The sequence below is a fragment of the Sciurus carolinensis genome, chromosome 4, assembly GCF_902686445.1.
Source record: "Sciurus carolinensis chromosome 4, mSciCar1.2, whole genome shotgun sequence".
Taxonomy (NCBI): Eukaryota; Metazoa; Chordata; class Mammalia; order Rodentia; family Sciuridae; genus Sciurus; species Sciurus carolinensis.
Window position 1 is genome coordinate 48,203,375 of NC_062216.1, and position 15,717 is coordinate 48,219,091.

Below are 15,717 nucleotides of genomic sequence, written 5' to 3' on the forward strand. Positions count from 1 at the left end.
CACTTTAAAAAACAGTAGTGGAAGTAAAGAGGTCTCTGTATGGTGGCAGGAGCACCAGGAAATGTCCACTGTCACATACTGAGCAGTCACAGCACCAAGACTCAAAGTTATCAAATATCAATTGTCCTTGCTTCACAAAGAACTTCTTTCAAAAAAAAAAAAAAAAATCATTTAATCGAGGACCACGTATTCATTCCCTAGGGCCGTTATGACAAAGTGCCACAAACTGGGTGGCATAACAGAAATATTTGTCTCAGAGTTCTAGACACTGTTAGTCCAAGATTAGGGTGTGGGCAGGCTTGGTTCCTTCTGAGGAAGAATCTGTTCCAGGCCTCTTCTCAGGTTCTGGCCATCTTTGATGTTCCTGACTTGCTGACACACATCCCAACTTCCACCATTATGTGATGTTCTCATTCTATGGGTGTTGCTGTCTCTGTTTCCCATTTCTATTAAGAATACTAGTGGAACCAGATTATAGTCCATCCTAATGATGTCATTTTAATTTACTTCAGTGATCACTCTGTTCCAAAATAAGGTCAGGCATTGGGGGTTAGGATTCTAATATATCTTTTTCTGGTTGAGTAGTGGGTAGACTACAGCTCAACTTAAAAGAGACAGGAAGGTTAGTCTTAGTTTTGCCTCTGAAGTTAGACTATAAATAACCAAAAAGCAGATAGTGATTTTTAAAGAAATTTGCCTCAAAAGATGGAGAGATTCTGTAGACAAAGTATGTACTTTGCAACCTTGGTTGGAACTAATGTTAAACGTGGTACAAAACATAGTTTTGTTAAACACAGTTTGTATGATTGCATTAGAAAGGACCTCAATGGCTGGGTGCAGGGGTACATGCCTGTAAACCCAGTGGCTTGGGAGGCTGAGGCAAGAGAACGGCAAGTTTAAAGCCAAGCTTTAAAGCTCACTGAGACCCTGTCTCTAAATAAAATATAAAATAGGGCTGGGGATGAGTCTCTGTGGTTGAGTGCCCTTGAGTTTAATCCCTGGTACCAAAAAAAAAAAAAAAAAAAAAAGGACCAAGGACCTCAGTGCAGAAGTAGTTTTGGAATTAAGATTAAGACTTTCTAGAGATGAACTTTTCCAATAACTATGTAGGATTATATAAGTTTTTTCTGACAAAAGGATAAAGGGAAAAGAAAGTAATTAGTAATTACTATTGTATCCCCTCCTCCTACCAGAACACAGAAAAGGTATTTTGAACATACATAATTTTCTCAATTTCGTAAGTTAAAGATTTCCCTAAGTTTTGGGTGATATGAATATAAATTAAGAATAATCTGTACACCAAAACTCTTCTTAAAAAATAAGTCTTTATGAAAGGGGAAAAGGGACAACAGGACAGAGTTTTTCTGGGATAATGGTATTCTATACCCTGACTATGGTGGTAGTTATAAAAATCTACAAATGAGTTGAAATTCAGAGAACTGTATACCAAAAAAAGTCAATTTTACTACATGGTGATAATTTTAAAAAATATTCTTAAAGACTATTAGTGCTTATTTCATGTTTGCTTTCCAACAATTGTAAGGGGCACCCAGTTTTAATCCCATTTTTCTGACTCAAAAAGTGACAGCTCAAACAGATTAAATAGTCTGCCCAGGATTATATATTTTAGATGGATGTCCTAGGATTCAAAGCCACATTTGATTAGCTGCAAAGCGTGAACGGTCCTTCACTGTCTCACAATGCTCCCCCACAACCCCTGAAGTAATTAGGTGGGACATGGCTGTTCCCTCTCAGAGCTGCAAACCCTCTGCAGTGTCAGAGGGAGCATACATGCAGGCCTGGATTCTGTAGAGAGAGCCCAGAACAAAACATGGAAGCCCATCCCACTTACATAACATGGGTCCTTGGGTACACTCTCTTCTGTGGCAGATGTCCAAAGACAACAGACTATGTGCCGTGTGTCGACAATGTCACCTCTGACTGCCAGGGTAGGCCCATTCCTCATAGAAATAACAACCACCTGCCTTCTCAGTTCCCTGTGCATACTTATTAGAAAAACAGGAGAGAACATGCCAGGTGGGACGCTGAATGCATGCATTTCGTCTTTTTCCCTTTTGCAAGATGGATCTTCACTAGAGATCTAAGAAGCCACAGCATCGCGTTGATCAGCCTGGCCATGCCATTGTGCTGAATTCTCTAGAGCATGTCTTCAGGCATTTCCCAGGGCTCTTCATCTGACACTGAGTGTGACCTCTGTCACCGTCACAGCACACAAGAGGTTTGGGGATGAAGCGACAACCACAGAACCACTTTCCCAGTGTCTTCTTTCCTCCAAGTGAGATGCCATAAAGTCACTCAGAGGGTCTCTCTCAGGACTAATGGCTCGACATGGTCAACCAATAACTAAAGACAGAATCAGCAAGAGGTTATCCACTAAGTAATGGTAAGTTACAGACTTTTTCTTACATTGAAAAAGGCTAAAAGCGAAGTTTGCTCTCAGCAGACTTCCAATTTTCATGCGATGTGAATCCTTGGTCTCGATGCCCCTTTTTTTTTGGACTCATATTCAAACACGTACATATGTTTATAAATCCACAACCACATATTTCCTCAGTATGAATATCCAAAGTTAACAATTCCTATATGACTGAGAGTTGTATTTCATATTCCCTTATTAACAACCATGACAAAAGTCTATGTGTCTTTTAATTTCATCACCTAAATTCTTTCGGGCTGAGGAAACACTTTTATGTCCACCCACCGCCATTCCCAGCAGAATGCCCTAAAAGTGGCAAAGATATATAAAATGTTTATTGAACCGAATTAAAGCAAAATGAGGCAAAATAAAATGCATAACTTGGAATAAAAAACTGAGACTTTTTGTCTTATAAAACCCTTGAAATTTAATTGCCAGTCTTGAGATATAACCATTGCCAAGAGTCATTCCAATGAAATAAAAAAGCAAACAGAACTTCTTCTATTAGTTAAGCCATATGAAAGTGCTGCTTTTGAAAAAGGTCAAAAATGACTAGACATCAACAATTTCATGTAGTTCTAGAACATAATTAAACACACAAACTAAGATGGACAATCTGGATACTCACTTACTAGCAATGTTCCATTTACCAAAATCATTCATATACAGGATATAATCACAAGGCATAAGCCACATTAATGTGAAAAGGTATGTCTCAGGATACCTAAGGAAATTATTTTAATCAGAACTTGTTTTTACATTAACATCAATGAGTTATAATTTATATGTAATAAAATTCAGTAATTTCAAGTGTAGAATTTGATGAGTTTTGACAAATGAATCCAGTCTTATATCTGCCACCACAATCAGGACGCGGAACACTTTAATCAACCCCAAAAACATTCCCCTGTGGCCCTTTGCACTCAATTCCCTCCCCAAACCACCAGCCCCTAACCTGCTTTCTATCATGACAGCAGTTTTGCCTTTTCTAGAACTCCACATAAATGAACTCACAACGGTATGTATTCCTTTGAGTCTGGCTTCTTTCGCTTAGCGTAATGCTTCTAAGAGTCATACAGGATGCTTTCTCAGAAGTTCATTTCTTTCACTGTTAAGTAATATACCAAAATTTGTTTATCCACTTACTTGGCAAGTTGTTTACAATATTTGGCTATTATGAGAAAAGCTGTCATGAACATTTATGCATTTTTTATTCTTTCTTTCTTTTTCATACTAAGGATTGAACTCAAGCATGCTTTACCACAGAGCTACATTCCGAGGACTTTTTTATTTTTTTTATTTTGAGACAGGGTCTTGCTAGGTTGCTGAGGCTGTCCTCAAACTTGCAATCCTCCTGCCTCAGCTTCCCAAGTGACTGGAATTATAGGCATGTGCCACTGTGCCCAGCTGCATAAACCTTTTAAAAAAAATTTAAGTTGTTGATGGACCTTTATTTTTATTTATTTATAGGTAGTGCTGAGAATCGAACCCAGTGCCTCACACATGCTAGGCAAGTACTATACCACTGAGCCACAACTCCAGTCCCTACATAAGCCTTTTTTAAACCTAGATTTTCTTTTCCCTTGGGTAAATAGAAATTAAATACTGAGCTGCATGGTAAATGTAGGTTTATAATAAAGTAACAAACTTTCTCAAAGTGGCTATACTATTTTTCATTCCCAAGAAGGAAGCTCTATTGTTACATATCCTTGCCAATACTTGGCATGGCCAGTCTTAATCTTAGCAATGTAAAGGGCAAGTAGTGGCATCTCCTAGTGGTTACAATTTACATTTATCTAGTGACCAATGCTGACAGCATATTTGTATGGCGTATCTTGAGAAGTGCCTATTCAAATCTTTTGTCCACTTTTAACTGAGTTGTCTTACAATTGAGTTGTTAAGACTTTTTAAAATCTAATATACATTTTGCAAATATTTTCTCCCAAACTATGGATTGCCTCTTTATTTTCTTAACAGAACTTTTGAAGACCAAAAGTTGTTCATTTTGGTTAAGTATAAATTTTTTTCTAACATGGTTTCTATGATTAAAATAAAAAAGTCTTTGCTGTTTTAAAGAAAGGATGAACAGAGCATAGGGAACTTTTAGGGCAGTGAAACTCTCTGTGTTACACTATAATATATGGGGTACGTATCATTGTACATTTGTCCAAATCCATAGGAAGCACAGCACCAAGAGTGAACCCTAATATAAACTATGGTTCATCAACTATAACTAGCACCACTGTGGTGGGGGTGTTGTTAGTGGAGAGGGATATGTACCTTCAATTCAGTTTTGTTGTGAACTTAAAAACAATTCTACAAAATAAAGTCTATTTTTAAAAAAAACAAAACATTTACCTGTTCAAAAGTCACAAAGTTTCTTCAGAAAGACTATAGATTTGGTTCTTACATTTACATCTATGATCCATTTCGAGTCAATTTGTGTGTTCTGTGTGAACTACAGATCAACGTTCATTTTCGAAACACAGTTATCCTACAGTTTCAGCATCATTTGCTGAAAATATCATCCTTTCCTTATGCAATTATATTTGCATCTTTGTGAAAAATCAAGACTATATATGTATGGACTGGTTTATCTATACTTAAACCACTGTCTCGATGACTAGAGCTTTTGGTAAGTATTACAATCAGGTGGCGAGAGTCCTCCCACTTGGATTACTGATTTTTAAATAATTTAATAACCACAAGTCGATTCCCCAGGGGACCACTCACTCTCAATGGTATATGTACCATAAGAATCCAAATGATACCATTACTCCCTCCTTCACGCTTTTCCCTTTGTATATTAAGAGTGGTTCTTTCCACACATTTTGGTGAAACACCAAAGGTCTTCCTCTGTTTCTTTCTTAGATGGAGCATAAAGAATTCCTATCCAGTTGACTTCACCAAGAGCAGGCATTCACCTATATTATTATAGCAGATTCTCTTTTCCCAGTCCACCAACTGTAACCCCTTGAGCCCCCCTGGACTTTATATTTTTCCAAACCATATCACTGGAAGATATCTAACCTCCATTTTGATTATTTAATGTCTATATCTCTAGCCTGCCTCACAGAAACATGTACTGGGCAAGCCAATACTTAAACCAGAGTGTGGCCTGGTTCACGCAAGAGTCTGGGCCTTATCCAAACTATCACTAAAGAAGGAAAAAAATGAACAAACAAAACCATTTTCACCCAAAGTCCAACTAAAACTGCTAATGCCCAAGAGAGCTATCCAGTGCACAACTCAAGGGGCATGAATCTCACCGAGCTCATGCTTAGACATTTAGATACCCCCCTTTAGATAGAAGACACAATGTCTTCATATCAAAAAACCACCAAGTGAAAATATTTTCAATGTTCCTGGGACCAAATCAAATTCTAAGTATTCTTCTTTTGACCTTGATATATTTCAGAGAAGTCAAAATACAAAAGAACACAAGTAACTGGGTAAGACCATGTTTTAAATTTCTTTTCCTTAAAATACATCATCTTACAGAACCACAATGAGTACAACATTAGCTATACCCTTCCTATAATTTGTATTGGCTACCTATTACATAGTTTCAAAATGTGTTTCTCATCTAACAGATCCTAGGATGAAGTCCTCGGACTTGGGGTCACTTGGCAGTCACTTTACCTCTAAACTCACCTATACTCTCTGGAGGAAGAAAAAGAGAGTAACAGAAAAAGAATAAAGGGCAGAGGGCAGGCAGATGGGCAGACACACTGATATGAGATGGCATCCCACAGTTACATAAGAGTGCTGATTTTCTCATCCAAAAGATTACTTGAGATCTCTCTTGGTTTTATGCATGGATCACATATTAGCTACTAAAAAGGATATCTAGTTTCTAAAAAAAAAAAAAAAAAAAACAATTAGGAATTCATTTAGGGTAAAAAATAGTTTCACCTTCGAGATAAGAAGATGAGAAACTACTTCCCTACAAAGATTTAGCTTCCTTAGTTTAAGAAACAAAAATTAAACGGCAAAAATAAAAAAATTCCTGGATATGATCATTAAGAGTGGGTAAGGAGTTGCTTCATCAGGAGATGAAGAGAGCAGATTAGGCATGACCCTAACTCAGATGGACCTGGAACCCAACCAGAGATGCCACCAAGGAGCACCCTGGAGGAGTGCAGACATGCTGAGAAGCAGCAGATGACACGTGGCATTAACTGCTCCCTGGAAAACTTACTTTTAGAAAATGGCTGTTAAATAAAATTTTATATCACTCAACTGTCAAGTCCTCACCTATTCAAGGTGAGCTGCCTGTAACTTCTTTGAAATTTTTCCCATTACGAAACTGAGTTGCCACTATCAAGCCATGCATCCACTTTGGGGACTATTTTTGTCCCCAAATTTGATATTCAGCATCTTAGAAGAATTTAATTTTCATAAAACAAAAAGGTCATAAAACGAAAAGGCCAGAAGGATGGTTTATATAGAACAATTGAAATTCTCTTATCTTACTCAGGAAGACATAAAAACTAAGGCAGGGGTTATTCCTACTAAAGAACAGCTGTCCTCCACCCCCGCCTGGTTCAGTTTGCTTGCTTGCTCTCCCAACAGGACAGCCACAGAAAAAACACCGAGCCATATGCCACCCTCCAAAGGAGATGATGATGAAGAGCTTTAATTCTGGGTCCCCCAGGGCTTGGCTGGGCAATTTCTGAAAAGCTTTACTCTTGGCTAAAGTGGTTTTATTCTCTTTCTTTAAGCGCAAAGAACACAGAACAACCTAGGAGTAGTACTCAGTACCACTGGTCCATGCCCCTGAGGTCCAAGCTCTCCCTCTAACTGAGCACTGTTGTTTCAGAAGTTAAAACTCAGGAACTGAAATGAGATCCAAACAGAGGATCTACGGCTACCTAATAAGGATCCATCTTAGACCTGGTAAGAAAGGTCAGTAATACTACATGGTCATTGAGTCCCTTCCCTCTAATCTCCTACATATTCTCACCATGATCCTTACCATATCTTGTATGCAGAAGACAGAATTGCAGGAGCAAGATAGAAAATGTTCATGTTACTACTTGAATCTCTCTGGTTTTGCAGACTACCCTAGTAAGCAATTACCTCAAGGAATCCTACAATAAAATTATGATATGAATTCATGAATCACAAGTTTCCTTGAGTAATTAGCTGCCTTTAGAGGATAGGGAGATACATATATATAACAATTTTAAGGTGTAATTCCATTTGCAAATAACCACTATAAATTTAGAACATGACAATGGAGGAAAAAGAGAGCCAGATGACTTGACACCTTCTATTTTAATATACAACTCAGCTATAATGTATTCACAATATTTCCCATATTACTAAGAAGTACTAATACAATAGGAGAAATAGGTCTTCAGATTGAAAGATGATGATAAAGCAGATGGACTGAGCACATCAAGTCTGTGCTAGCAGATAATGCAATTAAACAAAGACTATGACTTTTATTAAAATCACAATGATAAATTCACAATGAATTTAATAATAAAGAGGGGTGGGAGGGGTGGGGGGAAGGGAAAAATAACAGAATGAATCAAACATCATTACCCTATGTAAATGTATGATTCCACAAATGGTATGCTGTTACTCCATCTACAAACAGAAACAACATGTATCCCATTTGTTTACAATAAAAATAAATTAAAATTTAAAAAAAAAAATCACAATGATTATTAGTATATGTAAACCCACTAAATTTTTCACCATATAAACTTTATGGTATATTTTTATAGCACAAGTTAAAAATGTGCTTTTCTCGGAATTATGCTTTTAACTATTCCTAAGAGAACAAAAAAATAATAAAAATTCCTAAAATAATCATAAAAGGCAATACATATACATGTACCTCCTTATAAGATCCACGTAGAAAAACTACTTTAATCAATATTTCTACTCCTTTATTATTCATTTTAACCCCAGGATTTCAAAAGTAAGGCAAAGTATTATTACATGAGAATAATTTTAAAAATTATTAATTATTGTACACTTTTTGTAACAGGTTAAAAAAATCTGATGTGATGATTTCTCTAGAAGAAAAGAGATCATGTGTTTAACTCTGCCCCTTAATCCCAGCATGCCTCTCCTACTGTGAATACATGGAACTCTGGTTTCTCCATGACCCATGGTCAGAAGGATTCTTTCTCCTCTAAATTCTGAAGGCGCCCTGTCTACAGTTATTTCTCATAATGAATTAGAGCTGTGCACAAGCCTGATCTCCCCTCTGGACCAAGTTCCTAGGCCGTGAGGGCCTGCTGACCTTCTGTGCTGTCTGGAGTAACCTCCTGCTGAATAAATACAGGAATAAATTAATACATACCCTGATAAAGATCATCTACCTGCATGGAAATTCAAGATGCTATCCTACTTTCTCTATACTGCATAAGTATTGCATTGCATCTTTTAGTTACTATAAACTAAGTCAAATAATTATGCTTACAAACTGTCCTTTAAAAATCTAGCATGAGCTAAAAATCATAATTAACCCCAGAGAAGGACAATCCCAACAGTTTTATAGTGACTATAAATTGATTAGACTGTCACTCTTGGCAAATACACTGGAACCAATCCTTGGTGGACAGATGTGTACTCCAAAGGTGGCCAGTTGGCCTTGGGCTCACCTCAATTTAGAGTCACTCTCAACTACTCACATTTTTGATTGGCACCATCTTATGAAGGATGAGGCGGCTCACCAACCTACAATAAAGAACAAGGCAGGATCCTTTTCTAATTAACCACGGATGAACCTGGCATGGCACCTGTGTTGGGAAGCTCCTCCCTCGAAACAGGTAGCAGCTTCCATTATTGAAAGAAGCTGTAAATGACTAAAACAAGCCATGTTGCAATTGGCTTTCACTATAGTCATTGTCATTTAGTGTGTGAAATTTAAACAGTGCCTTTGATATCTCAGCAGAACACACAAACTAATTCTTTGCTCTGTTTTTTTTTTTTTCCTGCATTACTTTGGGTTGAACTCAGAGGTGCTCTACCACTGAGTCACATACCCAGTTCTTTTTGAGACAAAGTCTCACTAAGTTGCTGAGGCTGGTCTCAAAATTATGATCCTTGTGCTCAGCTTCTGGAGTCATTGGGATTACAGGCATGCACCAGTGTGCCAGGCTAATCCTCTCTAATTCATCAAGAGTCCAGAGAAAATTGCTAGGGAAAAAGATCATGCATATGTTCCTAATCATTTATTCCAATTTATTTTTATTGCTAGGTCAGAAAGTAAAGATCTAGCTGCTTTTGCACAGAGAGTAAAGATCTTTGTCAGGGGTCCACTGCTTTGAAGAATTTAAAAGGGGCAGAGAGGAGGGAACAGAGGCCAAGAAGAGGGCTGCTTTGGGGATGCATGAACCAAGAAGAGATGTGCCAGCTCTGTGCTCTGCCATTAGCCCAACCCGCAGCTGTGAACACCACAGGGGCCTCCACTCCCCCACTTCCCAAATTTGATAATGAAAAGGAAAAAAAAAAAAAAAAAAAAAAAAAAAAAAAAAGCACAAACAAAAGCAACAAACAGGAGAGCAAACCCAATCGCCCTGCACCAAACAGATCTCTTTAATGCACTTGCTCTGACCTCTTCTTTTATAGGCACCACCACTGAAAATAACCTAGAACAAAAGAAGATTCGTGATGCACAGTCATAAAGAACTCCAGGCTTGTTGCATACATAATTCATGATGCAAAGCAAGCCACCATCAGCATCATTTATCCTTTCAATATTTTAAAGTGGAGAAAGGTTACCAGATACTATTTATAAAGTCTCTTATTTCTACTCGACCCTTCCAAATTTAAGAAATGGGGAACTTTATTCTTCTGCAAATGGCACCGCTTACAAACATGAGACTATAAATCTTCTGGAATTTACTCAGTGTACATCCATCCAGGAGGGTGGTGGCTAAACAATCCTGATAAACCAATTAAGAAAGCAGGCAACACAGAACAGTCCTGTTGAGATTGACCTTATCAAATTACTTCTGCTTTTTGTTTTTAAAATAAATGCCCCAGTTTTCTTCCCATGGTGGTTAAAATTTATCCTGAGCCATAAACTTAAATCAGAGTCCTGCTTTCAGTCTGATGGATGAGGAAACTGGAGCCAGCAAAGTTTCCTTGACATGCCTCAAGATCTCAGGGTGAGGACCTAGGTCTCCACCTCATTAACATTCCAGATCCCATTTCCTTGGTCCCTAAAGACCTGCCTGGGGTCCTTAAATGACTTCTAGTGGTTCCTGACTCTTTTCTTACTCCTTTCACATCCACCTTCTCTGCTACTGTCCTGAGAGGCCCCACAAAAGGTAAATCCAACAGTTCCCCATTTGGCTTCAATATTTTTCTCTTGTCTGAAAAAAAAAAAAATCATCAGGCCTTACTTTAGCTATATGTTGGAGTTACCAAGAGTTCTCCTTTAGGGGAAAAAAAAAATAGCTAATCAGATACATAGGCTGAAAAATATTTACACAGGATGTGCATTAATAAATGAATCGTTATGTTCCCAGTAATTTGTATAACCTTTATCCTCCCCACCTGACTCAGTGGCCCTGGTGTTTTACAGAAAGCCTACAAGCACCTGATTTCTGAGACCTCTTCCCATCCATCTACCCCACCCACCTGGCTCTAGACAGATGCCCTTGTTGGGACAGATGCCCTTTGGAAGGTCTTTGTCCTTGGAATTGATCACACAGCACTGCCACTGTGTTTGCTCTGCTTCCCTGGATTGCAGCTTTCTGGGTTCAGGGCCTTGTTCACCTCCCATGCCCCATGACCTGCACTATGCCTAGTCATGGCAGGTCCCCAGTCAATGTTCACAGTTCAGGGCTCCAGAGTTAAAAAGAACCATGCACATGTCATTCCAATTTCATTCAAATTATCACCCACTTTTAACAGGTGGAAGTTATTACTTTTCCTGAGAAGCAGTCTAGGGTGGTAGCAGACAGTAGGTTTTGAGGGACAGCCTGGACTTGTTACATCCTGTATGCCCCTGGTCCTCCTGTGCCTTAGTATCCCTCATCTGTGAACAAGGAGCCTGATAATCAGAGTTCACATTTACTAAGCACTTACCTTACGGTAAAAACTACTCTGGGGCCTAGATGTCCAGTAATCACTTTATCCTCGCAACATCAGAGGAGACAGTAACAGCAAGGACAAATGCTTTGGAGCTATTCGGACTATTTCTCTTCATTTATAGATGAAGAAACTGAGGCTGAAGGAGGCTAAGTCCCAGTCCCAGCCTCCTCACTCCCTAATCCACTGCCTCTGGCTTCATCCAAAGATAAAGAATGTAAGACCTCTTTCTCTGATGATGGTGGTTAAGGAGAAAGCAAAAGAAGCCTCATCTCACCTCATCTCTGGCTGTATCCAGAGAGACACCGGTTCTAAGTCACCCTGCATATGAAACCGTAGAGACTCCTTGGGATGAAGATCAGCCCCTTTACAGAAATGAGCTAAATCAGCGAAGGGGTGTGGTAGGAAGAGGAGGAGGAAGCAGTTATTCATGCTTTGAGTAACACATACCCAGATTCTAAGCATTATGAAATGACCAGTGTAACACATGCTTCTGAATCCTTAGAAGGCGAGAGAGCATGTTTCTGCAGGGTTAAGAACAAAGCCACTGACACAACACCAGATTCTTCAAAAGCAAGTATTTGTCTACAACCAAAGAATCAGATTCCTTCCTAACAAAGAACAATGGATACCATTCTAATTCCTGATTCTTCCTCCTGGTTTACAGTGGGTTATGATCTCACTGGAGATCCCCCATGAATGAACGTGTCTTGAATCACAAACAGCACCGTAAATCAGAAGGTTTATGGACTGTGGAGAGGGGCAGCATGAGCATTCTGACCCCATGGCTTCCTTCATGTGGAACACCGGGGACCGGATATGTGGCAGTTTATCTATTGCTGAAAATAGTCACCTGTTTTTCTGGCCAAGCAAGAAAATTTTAACAGCCCTGGGGATCAACAAGATACAGTCACTCCTGCTATCCAGATAAGCTCTGAATGCTGCACCATGTTACACAGACAAGACTCAGAGGCACCCATGGTGTCCAAGAAGTGGCTGCGAGTCCAGCAGGCTAAGCCCTGGGTGACTGCAGTGAAGGCCACACAGCCCGAAGGCAAATTCCTGAAATGACCAAACAGAAAACCAGTGGATTTTTCCTTTCCCTACATCAAGGGGGGGAAAAGAATTCGGAAACAATGTAGTAGCCAGGGAGAAGCAGAGAACATGCACATGTGTTTTTCTTGGGGAGGAGAAAAGGCATACATAGAAACAGAGGCTTAATAAAAGAAGTAAATTCAAAAGAACACCTGCTTCACCCAAGAGAGGCATCCAAACATCTTGGAAGAGCGAGAGGGGGACAAACAGGGTTGTGCCTCTCACACGCCATCTGAGGGTGAGTGGTATCAGTGATGGGGACAGATGCATCCTACAGAGGCTTTGCATCCCATTTTTTTGGTACTGTCCTATCCTGGGCACAAAACAGCCCAGCTCTCAGTGGACCAGTGAGCTGTTTTTGGCATCATAATGTTCTTCTGGAAAATTCACATTTCTATTTTTAGTCCTTCTCATGCAGTTCACAAGCAGCAACACTCCTAAATCAAAGGCACCCCAGCTATGCCATGAGTCAAGAGAATCCCAGTGAATATATATTTTTAATAACATGTTCAGAGAAAATGTGGCCTGCCCTTCCAACTGTCTGTATTGATTTGGTCACTTAGGATGAGAGGAGGGAATTTAAAGACCAGAGTTCAATGAGCCCTGTTTAGGGGGGAAAAAAAAAAAACTCTTAAGAGCCTGATGAATGACTTTGTTAGCTTCAAAAAAGAAAATATGCCTGTAACTATCTTTTAAACACAAAAGGAACTAAACAGGATTTCATTGTTTAGTGTTTTCCAGGTCAAACACATTTTAGTGTGCTGGATTAGCCTCATTCTTTATTCATTACCCACAGAGAAAAGCAAACAATGTGGGTAATCTCTTAAATTTTATACCCCCACTTGCTATGAGGACAAAACATCCAAAGCACAGGTCCTACACATAACACACCAAGCCTAGGTCTAGAAAATACCACCCAGGTGCGGAACTTCAGAGTGGAGCGTGGGACAGAAAGGGAAAGGGCCATGTTGGCACAGGCAGATCTTCCTCTGGATAACAGCTGGGTAGGAAGGTTGCAGCAGTGTTCTGAACCGGCGAGATATGGTTCATTACCATTTTTTTCCTCATTGATTTCTTACACGGACCCAGCATTATTCTTGCTGCCACAGTCTTATTTTGATTACTGGTCTATTTATTTGTAAACATGCAAGATTTGTAATTATTGCTAGGTCTAAACATTGCATCTTGCATTCTGTGATAGTGGATGAATTAAACTGTGAAATGCATAATTATGTGGAAAACAATGGTGTTCCAATATGCATCACAAAGGGCAATTAAAAACATTACCTTTGTTTGAAATCACAAAATTAAGCTTTCATAATTCCCAAGCCTCTTTTTATGTCCCGCCATTTGATTCAGAGATTTGTCTTTTTCTAATTGCATCTCAAGAGTGTTCTGAGCACGAAGAGGGGACTGCTAATCTTGAAAGAAATAAAATTGAGTATTTCTTAAACTTTTAGAGGGTGGAAAGCTTACTTAGCTTAAAATCTATAAAACAACTTGGAACCAAAGGAACAAAGGTCTGTCAGTACAGGTCTGCCTAACCAGTTCAGTCATGGGTAGACTATTGTGAGGCATAGATAGACAAGTAATAGGTTTATGACTTCTATGAAAGCATTACTCTGAAGTGACCAAAAGCAAGGTGCAGGACAATGAGCATAACAGCATCATCTCTTTGAGTAAAACACATGCAAATACATGCCTTATTTTCCCTAAAATAAATCATAAGAAACATTTTACAGAGGAGAAATGAGCCCAGCTTAGGAAGGGGGCTTTGGCTACTGAATTCACTATCCACATACAGACATTATTTTTTTAATGTCAGTTAAAATTATATAGGTGAAGAATCACTCAGTAATTTCTTCTGTTACCTCTGTGCATTTAGAAAAATAACAATGCAGCGGTTTTTTTTTTGTTTTTTTTTTTTTTAAGTTCTAGAAGAAATCATACAGGGAACTATCAATTGTATTGAAAGATATTTATTTATTTTTAAAGTTGTCGATGAACCTTTCATTTTAGTTATTTATATGTGGTGCTAAGAATTGAACCCAGTGCCTCACACATGCTAGGCAAGCACTCTACTACTAAGTCACAACCCCAGCCCCTTGAATGATATTTAAAACCTCAAAACAAGGGCTGGGGATATAGCTCAGTTGATAGAGTGCTTGCCTTGCAAGCACAAGGCCCTAGGTTCAAACCTCAGCACCGCAAAAAAAAAAAAAAACTCAAAACATCTAAAGATTTTAATCAATCGAAAAGGCAAACAAGCTAGAAAAAAATGCCTTAAATATGATAGCCATAAGGTTATTATCTTTAACATATGAAGAGTTAATATAAACTGGTCAAACACTGTGACAAAAAATTTAAAAGCAAAGTAAGACACAAAAAATGAAAAACTAAACAGCAATATCAGAGAACTCAGAAAAGCAGCAACACAATTAGGCAACATGCCCACAATAAAAACTTACATTCACTGATTAAAATTTTGAATCACCGGTGATTGAGATACCATTTTCCACCAAATGTTAGTGCATTTTTAAGATGACATCCAATGCAGAGGAAGCACAGGGAAAGACATCTCACATCCAAAGCAGACAGAAGAATGAACTGCGCCACCCTGGCTGGGTCACCCTCAAGGAAAGCAACATAGACATGAATTGGGACTTAATGACATTCTTTGCCTTTCATGCAATGATTCTACTTTGGAGATTACTGTCCAAAGCAAAAAGAGCTTTTATAAGGAAATGCAGTCATCACAGAATTACCAAAAAAATAATAATAATAAAAAAAAGGAAAGGAAACAACTTAAGAGTTCAAATGGTTACACCATGGTAACATGAGGTTAAATTAACAAAGGTAAAATCACCTTGATATACTCTACAAGCACTTATAATTATGGTGTAGATGCTAATCCCATCAAACTATATTCACAATAGATTCTGCTTAAAAAAATCAATATTTATATGATTTATACAACAAAATAACCATGTATTTTACAGCCTAAGCTTGGGCTGGGTTTGTGGCTCAGTGGTGGAGCACTTGCCTGGCATGTATGAGGCACTGGATTTGATCTGTAGCGTCACATAAAAATAAATAAATAAAAATAAAGGTATTATGTCTAT

At 38.6% G+C, this 15,717-nt stretch overlaps 1 protein-coding gene across 3 annotated transcripts in view; it reads right to left on the reverse strand.

Annotated features, from left to right (window-relative positions):
- Mfhas1 (multifunctional ROCO family signaling regulator 1) overlaps positions 1–15,717 on the reverse strand; it is a 94,435-nt gene that overhangs the window by 64,907 nt on the left and 13,811 nt on the right. Inside the window, exon 2 of one of the 3 annotated variants that reach the window (XM_047548822.1) lies at positions 3,095–3,545. The exons of the other annotated variants lie outside the window; for them this stretch is intronic. Within the exon in view, the coding sequence (XP_047404778.1) occupies positions 3,526–3,545 (20 nt within the window). The 3' untranslated portion in view covers positions 3,095–3,525. Of the gene's footprint in view, positions 1–3,094; positions 3,546–15,717 lie in introns of those variants that run through there. 3 annotated transcript variants of the gene reach the window in all.